Below are 18,703 nucleotides of genomic sequence, written 5' to 3'. Positions count from 1 at the left end.
GACTATGGCACCTCCTTTGTCGGCAGGTTTGATGACAATGATGACAATGGATTTATTCTGTTCAAGTTCTGTCAGTGCTTGTTGTTAGTCATCTGTTAGATTGTGTGAAGTAAAGGTTTTCTGTTAAATATATTTTTCAAGTTCTATGAGTCTACAGTGTGTATCTATCAAGTGGTTTATGTTCTTAGGACAAAAGCTGCTTTTAATGTAAAAGGTACTTTTGTGTACATTATTGTGGGAAGGTTCATTGTTCATAAAAAAAATTGCATCTAACATTTCTAAAAACATTATGTAAATCTCAAAAGAGTTCAAATTGACCTACAGAAGGAGTTGGTACAAAAGAAAGACCAAGTTCAAGCACTGACAGCTGAGCAGGGGTCAAAGCAGTGTTACTCAAGTTAACAACAGCTAACTTCTTCCCAGGAATCGGGATCGGGTCCATGGACGGTTCTGTGAGTCTTTTCATTTTTCCCCACCATGTGCATTTGGATTTGGGCCTCTTCTGGACAGTGGTTCCAGGTGGGGAAACTCCGTTTGGTCCAAGAAAGGATATATGAAGTGGTTGGGTAATTTGTGCTGTGACCTTTTCTTATTTGTGGTAGTTAAAGGAAGCCTTGGATGTGTTTTCTTAAAACAAACTTTCTGTTGCGTTTGGTGTGGTTCAGTGATCGTGGCAGCATTCATAGTTGAATTGAGTATCTTTGGACCATGGGTGTGTGAATCCCTTTTTGCATAATCTCATCTCTTAGGAATTTGGCTCTTTTGAGGTCCTTTGTTTTATTTTCATATTCCATTAGTCTTAAATCAATTTAAGAAAGAAGGTGAAGTTGTGCCAGAAATTTTTGTTGCTATCTGGAGTTATGGAAAGACTGCACTTACCTCAAACAGTGCCTGAATACAGGATAACGCACTTTGAATTGCCGATTTATTTATTTTTATTACATTTAACATCCATGATTTTGAAAGGGGAAAAAACTCTTTCAAACAACCTGGAACTTCAAAATGAAGGAATGAAGCATAGCTTTGTTAAGCATTCCATATTTGTTAAAGTGCTTGTGGTTTTGTACACTTTCATGAAAACTTCAATGCAAGGATTTACAGAATTCACAAGGTGATGTCATAATTTTGATTAAAATTGCTTTAACAAGTGGAGAAAAGCTTGTTTAATAGCCTCTAGCCTCTATGGTAGGGCTGGGCAATATGAGGAAAATCTAATATTGCAATATTTTTTGGCTACATCAAAATACACAATATATATTTTCACAATATGTCTTGACCCCAGCTCCCCCGGTACCAGGAGCTGCAGTTTAACCCTCCATAAATTCAAGTTTTATATGTAAATACCAGCATATACTGGAAACACTCTCCAAAGTGCAGCTAAACCCATTTTCGGTTAGTATGTTATTTTATTTTAGTTATTTTAAAATATATATTAAAACCATTGTTGGTTTTAATCTAGTTTAAACCAAACCACTCCACTGGATTTAGCTACACTTTGGACAGTGTTTCTGGAATGCAGAAGCTAGCGAGCTGATTGGAGACCAAAAGTCAATCAGAATTTTTGCATCAAAGTCTGTGATTGATTGGTTTTGTGGCACATTTATAACGGTGTACAGAAAGAGCTGAGTGCAGGGTGCAGAGATGTTGAGGACAGGAGCGACACACTGAGAGCAGGTCCGCAGATGTCTGTGAGCACACAGTACACAGATCTGACCACAGAATCTTTTAACGGACTTGACATGGCGGACATTTAAGACACTCCTCCTTTTCTTCCTCTTTTTTTTATCTTTAAATGGTTTGGAATATTATGCTTTTTTCGTTTTCTGTGAATTGGAATGGCACTTTGAGAATACATGATTTGAGAAGCTTGAAAAATCTGTTGTTTGTAAGTTAAGTGTGTCTGATACAGCATAAGATACAGTGTGCGATGATAATAAGGGGGTGTTAGGATACTAAAATGAACATGAGGCTTGATAAATCATAAAGTCAAGACTGATCAAAACAATGAAGCTATAAAGAGGAGCAGTGCACATACAGTGGTGAAGAGAGCATATATTTTATTCTGCTACCCTCATAAAAGTCAGCCTGTGTGTATCTGTCTAAATGTATTTACTGCGTACTTTCACACTAAGGAACTCTCATTATGACATCATTGCAAATTATGATGCATTGCAATGTTGAAACTGTATTTCCTGCTTGTCTCCAAGTGTTCAGTCAATGCTGGCTAGACAAACCAGATCAGGTGTAATAAATCACTCCAATCGAAATGATGCAAGACTGAGCTCGATATATAATTCGATTATAAACAACTTTGTGTAACTAATACATTTGCTCTTAATAATAAAGTACTATAGAGTAAAATAGTGTTTTTATTTAAAATTAAATTATTCAATAACAAATTACTTTAGTAATGTTATAAATAAATCAATGAATAAATAAATATAAATGAATAAATAAAATGATATTTTTTTAAAATGCAGAATTTATTCTACAACATTATTTAAGCACAGAATTCTTTATTTCAATGTATGTGGCTCTTGTGGTCCTCCATTGACCTTTGACTGAGCTCTGACCAGAAATCTCCCACTGATTTGATTCTCAGCTCAGTCCACAGCTCAGTCAGTGATACAGTAAAGGAAAACTCAGCAGGAATTATCATTTAACTATTTTTAATTTTCTGTTAAAGGTTTTCACATACGATTTTTTATGGTGGTACATCATATTAAATTAATATATATATGAATTTAACTGTAAAAAACAAATGAAAACTGCTGCAAATCTTTTTCTGGCAAAGTAATTTAAGAAAACCAGGTTAGTGTTTCTTAGAGACACACGGGTGTTTTATCATTTTTACAAAGTGTGCAGCTCCTCACAGGTTCATTGAAAATAAACAGGTAGTTATTCTGTAAGAGATCACTGATGGGATAATAAAGCTGAATCCATTTGTTTCTCAGTGAAATCAGCTCTAAACATTGATTTATACAGCTGTGGATATAAAAATGAGCTGGAGACCTGATTCTTCCAGAATCCTTTTCAAACCCAAACTCATGTTTCCATAAATCTGACAGAAAGTCAGTCTGAGTCTCAGAGACAGTAAATACGATTATCGTTAGATCTTCATCTTATAATATAGAGCACCTTGAGGCGACTGCTGTTGTGTTTTGGTGTTGTGGGTCCACAGAGGTTGAAACACATATATTTAATTTTTCCGATTTTAATGGATAAAAAAAGTTGGATATCATCTGCATAGCAGTGAAAATATGTGCTATCACAGGGGCAGTATCATAATTAATGAGGAACTCCTATTTACAGTCTATTAGATAGATATGATGCAAACCGCTGCAGCGCCGTACCTACCTACAGCATGCTCTGACTATAATATTCTAATAATAATAGAATATTATAGTCAACAGTATCAAACGCTGCACTGAGGTCTACCAGGACAAGCACAGAGATGAGTCCACTGTCAGAGGACATGAGAAGATAATGTATAACCTTCACTAAAGCGGTTTCTGTAGCAGGACAGCAGAGTGAAGACTTTTTTAAAGTACATGATATGTCATTTATATCACCAAGTAGAACTTGAGTCATGACTCGACTGATGATTCCTACCAAACTCTTCATTAAGTGGTTTGCAGGACGTTCTTCAGTACAAACTCAACTGATAATTTTGCGACTAAATGTTAAAACCACGAATTTTCTCTTTGGACTTCAGCCTCAATTTCAAACAATATCGCAACATTCATTTGGACAGCAGCAGATTTGTTGAGTTTAATTTTAATTAAATAATCGCAAGTTCACAACAACAGTCAACCAAAGGCGCTTTGACCCGACAATAATAAATCTGATTGTTGCACACACTACAAGTCCTGCAGTAACACTTGTGCATGCAGACATTTTTCTTGAACATTTAAAGCTGAATGTGAGAGTTTGCCGGTGAATACATTTATATGATCCACATAAATGTCCTTCCTGGTGGTTTATTAAAAGGAGCACTGCATCTGGAAAAAAGTGGATATGAGGATGTACTTTTTTGTTCACACCTGTCAGATTCATGTGAAACATATTTCCACCTGCACTTTTTAATAAATAGGACATCAAGCTTTGTAGGAGATGCATTCACAGCTCCTGGTAAAAAGACAAACTGTTACGCTCCTATCAAAACTCGCCACTTTTTATAAGCCTGTTTTGATTTGGTTGTAGAACAAAGAAACATTCTTGCTCATTGTATCCTCTTCATTGTAAATGATTGTATGTTTTATCAGTTCCATCTCCAGCAACAGCTGATCAGTCTGAGAAGGCCATTGTGCGTCACAATGTGTTTGCTGACTCATCATTTTCTACTTTTGCCTGAATGTGACTCTGCAGACCCAGGCGGATGACTCTCTGCTGTGTGCAGCTTCATGTGTCTCTTTAGATGTCCCGTAACAGTGAAACGTTTCTCACAAACAGAGCAGCTGAATGGTTTTTCTCCTGTGTGAATCCTCATGTGGATCTTCAGGCTCCCCTTTTGGGCACAGCTTTTCCCACAAATATTACAGCTGAATGGTTTCTCTCCTGTGTGGACTCTCATGTGTTTGGTTAGGTCTCCTTTTTCTGCGCAGCACTTTCCACAGTAAGGACAGCTGAAGGGTTTCTCTCCTGTGTGAACTCTCATGTGCTTCTTTAGGTCTGTTTTCTGAGCACAGCCTTTCCCACAGACAGAGCAGCTGAAAGGTTTCTCCCCTGTATGGTACTTCATGTGTCTGTTGAGATGTTCTTTAACATGAAAACTTTTATTGCACACTGAGCAGGTGAACGGTTTCTCTCCTGTGTGGATCCTCATGTGTCTGGTCATGTTTCCCCTCCCACTGAAATTTTTCCCACAGAACAAGCAGCTGTATGGTTGCTCCCCAGTGTGACATCGCATGTGTGCCGTTAAGGAGCCACTGTCTTTAAATGACTTATCACAGTCTGTGCAGGGAAATGGTCTCTCTCCTGTGTGGTCTCTTATGTGTCTGTTCAAATTTCCCTTAAGGCTAAATCTTTTCCCACAATATGAGCAGGGAAATGGTCTCTCCTTGACTACAGTGCCAACATCAATGTCAGGATTTTTAACATCTCTACCTGACTGGGCTTCCTTTGTTTGTGTCCAGTCACAGTCACTGTCATCAGTTTCAGTCGAGTCCAGAGAGTTGTCTTCACTAACAGGCTGTAACAGTGGATCTGGATCTGAGTTCCTGTCTGCTTCTGGTCCTCCCTCCGAGCCTCTGCTCTCCTCAGTCCAGCAGTGATGAAGTTGTGAGGACTCAGGCTTCTCCTCATCATCTTCACTCTTCACGTGCACAGGGCTGAATGTGAACGTGGTGATTTCAGCTACCTGCAGGTCCTGAAGCTGTTCTCCTGTCTGACTGGCCCAGGCTTCTTCCTCTTCCTCTTTAATCTGTGGGGGCACTGGGTCTTCCCCCGGGTCCAGGCTGGAGCTCTTCTCCTGGTGTTCACGGGAAACTTCATCTTTGCTCCCCAACGGCTGCTGAACATCTGAAGGAAACACTGAAACAGACACAAAATGTGATCTCAGTTCTCTTTCAATCCTAGCAGAAATATGTTGTACCATCATATATGTTATAATGTCCACTACAGATTACAGATTGTTATGCAGAAGAAGCAGCTCGGGGTCAATTTGTGACACCATCATAGGCACATGACTAATTGGGATGCCAAGAGCCAGAAGCACACTTTCTTAACCCTGTACACTTAAACCTATCTCTGTTTTGGAGAAAGTAAGAGAGCAGAGGGAACAGAATGAGAATATATTTGATCTGTGTGATTATTTAACTTTACAATGTGGTGCCAAATCACATAAAGTTGACTCAGACTACAAAAGGTAAAGATCCTACACTGTTAAAGAGGAAATCAGGGGCTCAGGGAGGGGCGGACATCTGCCATGAACAGCTGGGTGTGAGGAGAAATCAGAATCAGAAAGACTTTATTTATCCCCAGGAGGCAATTACGATACAACAGAGCAGCATGACGTTGAAGATAAAACAAGAAAGAGAAAAGATGTGAGCACAGCCAGTGAGGACTTCGACCTTTCTGGGGCAAATAACTAAATATGTAATTTGTGGCATATGTGAAATTGGATTAATAATCAGCTGCCTTTCTCAGAGTCTTTCCTTCGTGTTGTTCTGGTCAGTGCTCAGTGCAGCAGCTTATGAACCAGGTCCTCGCCTGCTGCAGACTGGTCTAATGGAACTATCACCAGATGTGGTCCATCACAGAGAAGATTATCTAACTAGCTGATAGCGGGACCACAGACACTCTGTGGAAGTGCCTAGTTTATGCTCATGAACAGAGGTGTGCACCAAAAGTCAGCACTGCTTCTGAAGAAAAAATTTTAATATATTTTTTTGGCTTTATTAGATAGGTGCACAGTGAAAACTGACATAAAAGCGAAGGGAAAGACATGCGGCAAAGTGCCGCAGGTCGGACTCAAACCCGGGCCGGCCACACTCAGCCATGCGGCATAAGGTCGCCTGCTCATCCAACTGAGCTAAACTGGCACCACCTTCTGAAGGAAGTTGAAGAAAAAAATTGCAAAGAGCCAGTATAAACATAGGGCTTTGCTGATGTCACAGTTGGAGTGTAACAAAATAAGTGTTGACTGTACACACGACTGGACCAGAATTATAGATAATTAAATGTTGCTGGGTTTAACATTTGGTGCATCTATTTATCCCTGTTCTGTCTACTCTGTATGTTAATTTTCCAACTCTGGGAATAATAAAGGCTCTCTGATCTTATCTCATTTTATCTTGCCTCCTTTTTTTTCTCCTGAAATGAAAACATTATGAACTAAAAACTTTCCATGCTCGATCAGTTTATTGCTAATAACAGCTCAGAAAGACAAGAGACGCTGTCTGTTGCAGTTTGAGTGATGTACAGTCAGGTCTGTGATTTGTGGCACTCTGACACAGTTTCACCTCTGTGTACGACCAAAGTGGATGTTAAATTAGTGAAGATGTGAATAAAAGTGTAAACCTTCTGCTTGAGTTCAGGATTTTACCTGACCTGGTGCATTATCTGTGGACTAACCGAATTACAGCCATTGTCAGAAGCTCAAAATTAAATGGACAAGCATTTTCATGGCAAAGTTAGGTATGTTCTTGGGCCAGTAACAATAAGAAGTCTCACAATTTATCTTTATCGTTCATGTGGTTGGATGTGGAGTTGGAGTCACATTAGGTGGCTCTAGAGGATTTACAACAAGGTGCAAACCAGTGGTTACACTCGAGACCAGGAAGGTCAGATTAGACTTTACCAGAAAACATCAATCAAAGACGGCAGTTCATATAAGACAGTAGTGAATGTTTTATACTTCATATCTTGTCAGAGTCGGATTCACAGTGACTTTCCTGTTACTGCACTACAGTGTTTACTCTCTGAAAACTGGAAAATCTCACATTTGCTGATTGTCATTAGAGCACAACACTAAAGTGTGACAAAATACTCATCATAGAGTACCAAAATTTTGCAGAACATGAGAAAAAAAATAAGATCGAGAGAAAAAGTGATCATTTCTTTTTCTCATCAATAATTTTACTTTGTATCTGCTGGGATGCACGCAATCTCAACTCTTGCGCGCGGACACCAGCTGACAACGCGAGCTCGGTTCGGCTGCTCTCGGCTGTTTCCGGACACTGACCTGCCGCGCGCAGCCGGACTTCGGGCTTGAGCACGGCATCGAGCAGCCTCCTCTGGCGGCAGATCTCCCGCTCTGAGCGCTCCACTCTGTCCTGGTACTCCGCCACGGTCTCCTCCAACAGTGCGACGATCTCCTCCGCGGCCGCCGTCAGCCGCTCGGTCAGCAGCGCTCTCAGCGCCGGGAGCTCTGCTGCTTCTTCTCCCTTCTCCAGCCGCAGCAGGAAGTCTTCGGCGGCGGCGCTGATCCGCTCGTGGACCGACACCCGCAGCAGCTGCACGGCGCACATTCTGCGGCTTCTCCCCACCGGGAGCCTCCGGGACAAAGAGAGCCAGTGGAAAGGTAAACACGCTGCGAGTTCCGCGTCGAGGAGCGCGGTGCGGAGAGAGCGAACAGCGCCCCTGCTGAAGCGGAGGCTGTCGGAGTCAGAGGAGAGTTGTGAGCGTGCGCCGGCGTCTCCTTGCTACTTTCTGGTTGTGCGGGACATTTTTAGCCAGAAGTAAACCGCCTGTGAGTCAGCAGATCAACTGATCAGAAAGCCATGAGAAAAAGGTTGCGCATTCAATGATGAGCAGGTGAGGCTGAGGAGCATCACATGTGGTAGAATTTATTTATTTTTAAACTACCTCATAATTTTGATCACATGTTTAGGTATTGTAGAATAGAGCATTGAAAGTAGACTGGTACACTCTGATACTAACAGACACAAACAAACAGAAGACACCGCCCCACGGATTGTGTACGGGTTGTGATAGGATGCTGTTCTATATGGCACAGCAAAGCACAGAAACTATAAGATATAAATTCCGGCAGAGCTCTCCCTCTCCTCATCTTTCTTGCTCTCTACAGGCCTGGCCAGAGAACAAGAGACAGTTGCCATGGTGAAGTGGGGAGAGTTTTCTTCCTATCACAGGGAGAAGCTCGCTGCATAAAGTGCAAGATGACCTAAGGGATGGACCCACACCAGGGGGACCAAGTTTAAACTGCAGTCTTCACCCAAACTCTCAACCAGTGATATGAATATTCTCTTTCTGTGTCTCCTAACAAAAGTGTGTTCTGCTTGGGTTCGGAGCGCTTTGTCTGTTTTGGCATATGGACCAGAGGAAGAGGCATGGCACAGTTAGTTACCTGAAATTTAAACTGCTTAATAATAAATTTTGAAAAATTATACTTGGATTATATACTTTGACTTTATACTGATTGTCATTTTTGTTTGTTGAATAATTGCAACTTTATTAATAAAGTTTAAAGAAATAGGAATCTGGTTCAGATTGAGTCCACAGTAATCCATAGTCCTCATGTGGTCCAGCAGCTGCCTTGTTGGCTCCGTTATGAGCAGCAGCCAGATGGAGCAAGATTCTGTCCTCCTAGTTTACTGTCAGAGGACTAGGTCATCACTGAGCTGCTGTTTGTCACTCACCTTGGACTTACCTGACACAGGTGCCGCTGTTAGCTAGAGCTCATTGGATGCAGTCAGGTTGTTAATAAAGTTTGTCAGTAATATAAATTCTTGTTATTTTTAGTTTTCTTTTCTCCTTTTTCTAGTCCTGCAGCAAGTCTTTTGATGAATCACCTGTTTTCTTCTCTGGTGAGACATGACAATCCCCAGAGGTGGGACCAAGTCATTGTTTTGCAAGTCTCAAGTAAGTCTTAAGTCTTTATCCTCAAGTCTCAAGTCAAGTCTCAAGTCATGTCAGGCAAGTCAGAGTCGAGTCTCAAGTCACTGGTGTAAAAGTCCAAGTCAAGTCACAAGTCTGAAACTTTGAATTTCAAGTCCTTTCGAGTCTTTAAAAAAAACAAAATGAAAAAATAATGTTGCAGTTATATGCTAAATGTAAATATTAGACCATGTAATTTTAAAATCTGTGTTTTTCTCAACACATGACAAAATAGTGAACTTAGAAAATATACACAAATTGTGAAATTGCACCTCTTTAAAATGCAGCTCAATTAAACCTAGCTCCAAGAATAATTTTCACCGACAGTTCTGAGATAAGCTGCATGTTATTCTTGGATGCGGTTGTAGGACCAGCTTTAAAATCGCATGACAAAAATATCATACACATTTAAAAAAAACTGTATCACCAACGTAGCCTGGACAACATTTGCTAGTTAGATGAAGTCAGCTATCTCATCTTAGCATATTTATATGCATATTTATAATCATACGGTTCTTGGAGTGAGTGCACACACTCATGAAGTTTAGTAACTTCAGGTCACTGCAACAAGCCCAGGTACAGTTTACCGACGGATGGGTGCAGGACCTTGAAATGCACCGTGTAGAACGAAAGACCATCGTACGTATCATAAGTTTACCGGTCTCACAAATTGTCGTCATAAATACACATTCCTTAACCGTTTATTAATAGGACCTTTGAGCTCAACGGTAATTAATTAGTAGTGGAAATAATTTCTGGTAGCATCACAGAAATGTAGCAGTGACAATAATATTGTATGCTGTAATCGTACTGGGCAATTAGTGATACAAAAAACCTGTTTTATCCTGTGAATAAAAGTATATGTTTTTGTCAATGTACCATAATAACAGAAGCGAAACGCAATATTGTGTCAGGACAATTCACTATTTATGCACAATAAACAAAGGAGCATAGCGCGACCATTTCTGTTCAGCGCCAGACTTGCTTGTAACCTATATCACCAATTATGTTATGAAAATGACGTATTAACTACTAAAAAACACTGACCTTCGTGTAAATGCTTGGAGCAGACTAACCTGTGAGCTGGAGTGTTCTGGGACGTTATATTTGATCTTTGAATGGCTGCAATCCAGGCCATCCGTCGCGTCTTTGTTACTTCGGAAACATGGCTTGAACAATTTCTCTTCAACGACGTAATCCGATAACAACCGATCTCTTTACCCGTCGGCTTCCCGTGGCTGTCATGCGACCGGCTATTGCAGTTAATAATACAACAGCTTCTTGACATTTTTGTGTTTCTTTTTATCGCTGTATAACTGATTTTAATTGAAAGTCTGCGTGCGCTAGTACCGCTTGCCACGAGTTCCCAGAATCCTTTGCGGTTCTACCCGTGAATGACGTCACATTTTCAATCTCTATATAATATGCATGTTAAATTTTATATTTGGGGTAAAATATCAAGTCTTTTCAAGTAAACCGGTTCAAGTCCAATTCAAGTCCCAAGTCATTGGTGTAAAAGTCCAAGTCAAGTCACAAGTCTTAGAACATTTTTTCAAGTCAAGCCTAAGTCATAAAATTAATGACTCGAGTCTGACTCGAGTCCAAGTCATGTGACTCGAGTCCACACCTCTGACAATCCCTATAAATAAGACAAGTACCCCATTAAAAAAAAAAGCAAGATCTTAATCAAATGAAAGGATAATTATTCATAAAGACACTGGTGACACACACAGTAGCTCCAAATTTCCTGAACATCTCTACACGACAAGCAGCAGGTGAAGTGAGGACCCGGTCATGGACTAGCAGTTTCTAATAACTTACTGTGCGTTTATGGTGACTGAGCATGGGAACGTATCTTTATCCTGTATAAAACTGCTGATCTTGTCAGTTGCTTGCTGTATAAGCTTCCATTTGGCCTTAAAGTGACCAAGCTATTTAAATTACAGACAGAAATTTCATTTTATTTCATTCCTGCTGCTGGTATCCTCAACCCACGTAGTCATATCTGAGGATAAAACTCACTTCTGTCTACACCACATCCCTGCAGACCTTTCTCCAATCCACCTGTCAGATTCCCACTCCACTCTCTCCAAGGTGGGGCTTCAGGGGGTACATCCATGGGCTGATATGACTCTTTCAAGCTCATTATGATGCTAATGCATCCTTGTATGAAACTGCAAAATAGCACAAAAAAAAAAAAAAATCACAAGACTCAGTGCCTCCCACTGGCTTCATCCTAGGGAGAAGCAGTTTGTCAGCTTGTGTTGTTGGTTCAGTTTCTTCTTTCTTTTGGGTAGTTTCCATCATATTCATACCAATTCTTTGTAGCGACTTACAAGACATTCTAGCCTCTAAGTTAGCATGAGGAAAGCATTGCCATGTCCAAACCTGTGAGATACAAAAAAAATGAAAATGCAGGAAAATCAAAATGTGGAACACTGGCTGAATGTGTGGGATGTAGAAAGGGACACCTGGTCAGGTATGAATCCAGTCACTGGGCTACAAACATTTTATAAATAGCAGCGAGTTTGCCCAATGCCTGCCTGCCTGTTCAAACCTCTGGACTTCACAACACACTCTGAAGCTGCTCAGCTCAGCTAGCTACAGTTCACTGCAAAATAACACAATCTGCTGATTATGTTCACGAACATGCACATATTTCCCACAACCTTCGATTATATTCACTCCACCAATGGAATAATTCCTGTAAAAATCTAAAAATAAATAGTTACAGAAGCAGATTCAAATTAATGGTAGGAAATATTTGTATGAATAAAAAGGTCACAACAGTACATGAATACATACTTGTAATAATCGTGTTAGGGCTGCCACAACGATTATGTATCCATTGGACATAAAACGTACAGCTGATTGCACCAGCAGCATCTGCTCTTATATAACTATCATTAGCTTACAGCTTTAAGTGTTTAAGGTATGTGCTAACTAAAAATAAAGACAAGATGATAGTTTATTAAATTTTAATGACATTTGCTGATTGTTTCGGTGGAGTTTGATAAACTCAGCCGTGTGCTCCTTGCTATCTAAAATATAACAGCACACCGGAGTATATTCTCGAGCGTCTCACACTTCTGATAATCAGTTGTCTGCTTGACGTTTATTCAGCTGTGTAAAAACTATAACTTTAATCTCAGCCAAACCGATTTACTCAGGAACAAATAAAACACTGAAAAAAGCCAAACAATAACATTTTTAAGTTATCTAAATGACTATGTATCATGTTTAACCTGAGTAGCGAAAGACAGCAGTGGGTTTGAAAACGATTTCCCCACCGGCTCTAGTGAGCCTTGAACCCCAGCTAGCTATCGAGCTGGTGGGTAACAGACGTCTCCGAAAACCTCGGAGCTCTTTTGAAAATATCTGGTGTCTTGATAAACTGAGCAGATATTTGAAGTTTACACAGCTACATTCTCGCCTGAAAATATGTTAAACGTTTATTTTGTGACCCAGAAAGAATAATAAGAGTAATATTAAAACTAACTAGCTGCCGCCATTGTTGGAAACTGAGCAGGGCCACGCTAAGAATTCTGGGATAGGTAGGGCCACGAAGTATACACCCGACCCATCCTTCAAATCTGGGGAAACGAAGGGCGCATTTGTCGGCCGCATTTGTCGGAGTCTTCAAACTTGGACAGTCTTCGTCATGTCGCTGTAACGTAATCGGCCTACAAATGCAGGCACAGGAGGATGCGGTTCCTGAATTTGGACACAGCTACGATACCGGACACTGCTTCTTCTTCTTCGGGGTTTAACGGCAGCTGGCATCCTTGTACATGCAGTGCTGCCATCTTCTGTTTCAGTCCGTTATTACACGCTTAAATCCTACTACTTATTCCTGTGTCTTTTGGGATCTTACAAAGCTTCAAACGACGTGTCGACTATTAAATTAGTCGTCGACAATTTTGATAGTCGACGTAATCGTGACTAGTCAACTAATCGTGGCAGCCCTAATTTATGTACTGTATTCACTTGAAACTTAAACACAACCTAAAATCCAAAATAGACTTTTTTTATTTCATTTTTAAGATTTGTAGCTGTGGACGATCAACCTGTTTACCAGCATCCTTATATGTTTAATATGTTGCTCCATAAACACCAAGAAATAATATGAGAAAAACTCAGTTGTTAAAAACACTGAAAACTAGAAACTATTTCTATCTGTGGAGCTCCCAGAATACGTCATTTGTAAAAATTACCGATTGTTAACTAATTTCTTAATGCATGTTTCAAAGTTTTAGCTCGAAGGTTTTGAGCCTCCACCCTTGCTGTTCCTAGACTATCAGAAAGTGCCGCCCCCTGAAGGATACTTCTTTTAGGCGGGCTGTCTCTTGTGAAGCTTCCTTGTCCTGAGTTTTACACATTTCATTCAGCTGATTTAAAAGTGATAGACTGGAATCTTGACTGTTGTAGTTTTAATTTAAAAAAAACTCAAATATTTCTGCATAAAAGCAGCCACACTGTCTGGCAGGAAGCTCAGATCTTTATGGTAATTTCAATTCTGTCCAGCTGACACTCTGTCTATATCATCTCTGAAGATATGGGAACATAAATATACTTCAACATGTTCATGAAGCAACAGCTTCTCAAACTGAGGACTTAACAGGAGCTGTGTCTGCAGCTCACAGCTGGATGAAGTCAGGCTGAACTTCCTGTCTTTGACAGTCTTTGACAGGCTGCTCTCCCCTGTGGACCTTCATGTGTGACTCCACTGAGCGTTTCTCCTGGTACCTCTTCCCACACTCCTGGCAGCTGTAGGGTTTTTCCCCTGTGTGAGTTAGCATGTGTCTCTTCAGGTCGATCTTCTGTACGAAGCCCTTATTGCAGAGCTGGCAGCTGTAGGGTTTCTCCTTCTTGTGGAACCTCTCGTGTGTCTCGAGTGAGATTTTCTGGCGAAACCTCTTCCCACAGAGGCTACAGATAAATGGCTTCTCACCCGTGTGGATCCTCATGTGAGAGTCCAGGTTTCCGATCTGCCTGAAGTTCTTCCCGCACACCCTACAGGTGTATGGCTTCTCCCCAGTGTGGATCCTCTTGTGAACATCCAGGTGTTGGCTCATGGTGAACTTCTTGCCGCAGACCTCACAGGAGTATATTCGTGGTTTCCCTCCCATGTGGCTCTTGATGTGCCTCTTTAGGACTGTGTTTTCTATGAAAGTCTTCCCACAGAACTCGCAGATGAACGGCCGCTCACCAGCATGCAGCTTCATGTGCCTCTCCAGCGATCCCTTTCTGGGGAAGTCCTTCCCACAGTCTTTGCACCTGAATGGTTTCTGGCCCGTGTGTGTCCTCATGTGGATCTCCATGTCTCTGAAGCTTATGCCACAAATGTCGCAGATCCGGCTTGTTTCTCTGTGACTCTGGATGTGCAGCTGCAAACTCTCAGAGGACTCTGCACGCTCTCCACAGATGCCACAGAGACAATCAGGGTGGTTTAGATGTGTCTCTGCATGCCTCACAAAGTTTCCTTTGTTGTGAAACGCATTGCTGCAGACCTTGCAGCAGTGAGAAGGGGTCAGGCTGGGTTTTCTGTGCCGGCTACTGATGGTCGTTTGCTCATCTGATCCATGGCACCGGATATGTCGCCTCAGCTCAGCACTCTTTGCAAATTCTTTTCCGCAAAAGCTGCAGCTGAGCGGTGTCTGTCCGTCGTGAGCTTTCATGTGTCGTTCAAGCGAGCTGCCTTGACTGAACTCTTTGTGGCAGATGTTGCAGGTGAATGGCTTCTCTGCCGTGTGGATTCTCATGTGGGTTACCATGTTGCCCTTCTGATTGAAGCCTTTCCCGCAGACAACGCAGCTAAAAGGTTTCTCTCCAGTGTGCATCCTCATGTGCATCTCCTGAGCTCGGATTGAGGGAAACTTCTTGCCGCAGACATCACATGTCTTGGTGCTGTCACGGTGCATCTGGAGATGCAGCATTAGGCCATCACTGGACTCAAAACGCTCACCACACAGACCACACAGACAGTCGGCCTCTTTCAAGTGCTTCTCCACGTGCTTCATCAGAAAGCCTTTCCTGTCAAAGGACTTCCCACACACTCTGCAAAGGTGAGACACCAACTGCTTGTCGTTCTCACATTGTTCTTCGTCTCCTGTTGGATCATCTGGAGAGGCCAGCTGGCGATCCAGTTCAGAGATGGTCTGTGGTCTGGAGGATGTGCCAGGCAGAGTCTCCTTCAGTTGGTTGTCTATCGAGTTGCTTGGCTTCAGACGTTTCTTGTCAGAGAGACTCGTGACGCCAACTGACAAACACAACTCTGGAGAGAAAATACATGACATGTGATTATTTAAATCATGTGACTCTATCACTTTTTTTTTTAAAGGTTTATGTGTTACCTAAACACTAGCCCCGCCCATACTTTCCCTCTGATGCCCTTTCTGCATGGTCCACGCCAGAAGCCTGATTTGTTTTGCACACACTTTTGCTTCTTTTGTTTCCTGTCATTGCTGTAGTTTAAAATTAATCATTTTCTTGCTGTCGTGGGATTAAATTTACTGAACTACTGATACCTGAACTTTGTATATTACATTAACGTTTATATCAGAGTTTGCTTCAGTAATGTTGAGGCGCGGGATTTGGAGAGACCAGTTACTGATAGTGTTCCAGTACATGTTTTTCCATCCAAGTATGTTTTTACTGCATTGGTGGTGTTTTTTGAGATCACTGTCATGCTGAAAATAAAACTGCAGTAATGCTTAAACTTCCATCTGTTAATACATTCAGTTGCTTTTTTACCAAAGGAACAATAGTGCAGGAACCACAAGTAAAGCCACACATTAATTTGATAATTTCTATCCTGCAGACAAAGCTTTTACCACCACTCACATTTAATTATTAGTTATTATTAATCTGTGGCTCTCTTCCAGTGGGTCTTTGTCCTGTCTTCCTCACCTCACCCCCCACCAGTCGTAGCAGGTGGCTACCCCTCGATGAGCCTGATCCTGCCACAGGTTTCTTTCTGTTAAAGGGGTGTTTTTCCTTTTCACAGTGAAAAGGTGGCGATGCTACATGACAGGTTTGCCCTTGCTGTTCTTAGGCTCACCTCATCCCCGGCTCTGAAGGCCACATTACATGTTTCCCCGTATAGGAATTTTCACGTGTTTCTCCAGTTTGGGCAGTCTTTTGGTCTGCATGATTCAAATCGCCCACCAGGATGAGAAAAGCATCTGGGTGGGCCTTCTGCTGCTCACTGACATGCTGATACATTTCATTCAGTGCCTCACTCCAATTGTTGTTAATGGAGCAGGGAGGGATATAAACAGCAACAAACAGTATGGCTGAAAATTCTCTCAGTAGGTAGAATGGTCTGCAATTGATGATCATAGTAGCAGAGGTGAACAGTGTTTGCAAGCCACAACAGGGTCGCAGCACCAGGCATCATCGATGTAAACACAGAGTTCCCCTCCATGAGCCTTACCCCCTACCCCATTCCAAAAGTGCATGAATGGCGCTTTTGGGAATGTTAACATGTGGAAACATGTTAAGCCATGTTTCCACAAACACGAAGACCCAACACTCCCTCATTGACTTCGAAGTGGACCAAAGTAAGCGAGCCTGATCCAGCTTGCTGTCCAGGGGAGTGCACATTGGGACAGTTCAATGGTGGGAATAGCGGGTTTGTGTGGATTAGCCGCTAACCTACTCCGGATGCCTCCGCGCTTACCCCTCTTCTGTTTCCTCTCACACCGCCTGAGACATTTCCACTGTGGGCGAGATCTAGTAGCAAGGGTCGGTGATAAATGCCTCCGAAGCAGTCCGCAGTGCTCTAGTGTAATTTGTAGTTCTTCCGTGTATCGTGAATTTGCTTCTGTTGATTTTGAGCACCGGGAGGAGGCCCCGGGGCAGACCCAGGACACGCTGGAGAGATTATATCTCTCGGCTGGCCTGGGAACGCCTTGGTATTCCCCCGGATAAGCTGGAGGAGGTGGCTGGGGAGAGGGAGGTCTGGGCCTCTTTGCTTAGGCTGCTGCCCCCGCGACCCGGCCCCGGACAAAGCGGATGAAAATGGATGGATGGATGGATGGATGATTTTGAGCATGCACTCACGACTGTACCTTACAACAATATAAAGCACCCTGAGGTGACTGCTGTTGTGATTCAGTTCTTTATAAATACAACTGAATTGAATTGAACTGAATTAAATGTTTTTTAAAGCCCTTACGAATAAGAACTATTTTGCTCTAGAAGTACAGAAAGGACCACATAACATCTCTTTGTCTCGGACCATCTCCAGCATCTTTTTCCATCTTCATGCATCTGGTCTCCTTCTGTCATTGCACAGTTTCTTATGTCTGCTCCTTTAGTCCAGCATCATCACATCAACACTGTTTCAGCTCGGTCTGTATTTTAATCCTAAATTTGAAACGAAGTCTCAAGCATTCTTGAGCCTCGTGTTAGTTTAGTACTTACTTATGTGAAACTAATAAACGTGATGTGTTTACTGGCTAAACTCCCACACTGACAGGTAATGTTTCCTGATAGCACTGTGTGCAAATACTTCATTAAATCCATGTAGTATTCGGAGTATTTAAATGCAGAAAGGAGATAAAGTTATCATTGAAAATCAGTTTATACATATACATTCAGATCTGTCGTATATAAACAGAAGAATGAGCACTAAAAGATCTGGGGGAGGACCGTGAGCGCGCCAGTAAATGGGACTAATTGAGGCTGCAGTGTGGTGCTGAATGTGGACACTGACCTTTGCGCTCCCCACCGGGATCTTCCGCGCCTCTCTCGGCCGCTCTGCTCGCTTCGAACGCGTTGAGGATGAGCTCGATGGCCGCCGACAGCCGCTCCACCAGCAGCTCCCGTAGCTCCGGCAGCTCGGCTCGGCTGCGTTCATGCAGCAGCCGGAAGATCTCCTGAGCGGCCGCCGCCATCCGCTGCTCGATGGTGGCCTTCAGCCTGCGGCTCTCGGACCGCTTTTTCGACATTTTGCAGCGAACAAAGAGCAGAATGTAAACAGGACGAGACACTTCCGGGATCGCCGGGCAAGCGTCACTGGAGGCGGACGCTCATTTCCTGCGTGAACCGGAATGTGACTCTACAGCTGCTGTTATGCTACCAGCTAAAATCCGACAGAAACGTCCGACAGAGAAATAAGGTGTAAAATTATTCAGGTTTCAGTCTAAAGTGTCCAGCTTTCACTTTTCTTCCAGTGTCGTGTAAACGCCTCAAATGTCAATGCATCACGTGACACGAAATTTGTCAAAAACACCTTAATTTAAAATGTCTTCACTAATTCACAGAGATCTACAGCTTCAATAATAAAGCTTTAGGTAAATTGTCAATTAACAACGTCTCCTGTTAATTTCTGCATGTACCAGAACCATTAACAAGCAGA

The 18,703-nt window shown here is 42.1% G+C and overlaps 2 protein-coding genes across 2 annotated transcripts; both read right to left on the bottom strand.

The window, feature by feature from the left end:
• Window positions 1-3,797: 3,797 nt before the first annotated feature.
• Window positions 3,798-7,970, bottom strand: LOC146610063 (uncharacterized). The gene is made up of 2 exons (XM_085346207.1): window positions 7,685-7,970; window positions 3,798-5,532 (listed from the first exon to the last, which is right to left on the bottom strand). The coding sequence occupies exons 1-2, from the start codon at window positions 7,968-7,970 to the stop codon at window positions 4,334-4,336; spliced, it is 1,485 nt and encodes a 494-aa protein (XP_085202333.1). The 3' UTR covers window positions 3,798-4,333.
• A 5,555-nt stretch (window positions 7,971-13,525) lies between these two features.
• Window positions 13,526-18,334, bottom strand: LOC146610062 (uncharacterized). Its single transcript, XM_085346204.1, has 2 exons — window positions 18,059-18,334; window positions 13,526-15,613 (listed from the first exon to the last, which is right to left on the bottom strand). Exons 1-2 carry the CDS (start codon window positions 18,291-18,293, stop codon window positions 13,977-13,979), a joined length of 1,872 nt encoding a protein of 623 aa, XP_085202330.1. The 5' UTR covers window positions 18,294-18,334; the 3' UTR covers window positions 13,526-13,976.
• Between the last annotated feature and the right edge of the window lie 369 nt (window positions 18,335-18,703).

This window comes from Diplotaxodon limnothrissa, linkage group LG22, assembly GCF_057381915.1.
Source record: "Diplotaxodon limnothrissa isolate DT_005_m linkage group LG22, D_limnothrissa_male_GT1.1, whole genome shotgun sequence".
In the NCBI taxonomy this organism is placed as follows: Eukaryota; Metazoa; Chordata; class Actinopteri; order Cichliformes; family Cichlidae; genus Diplotaxodon; species Diplotaxodon limnothrissa.
This window is presented reverse-complemented; position numbering and strand designations above follow the sequence as displayed.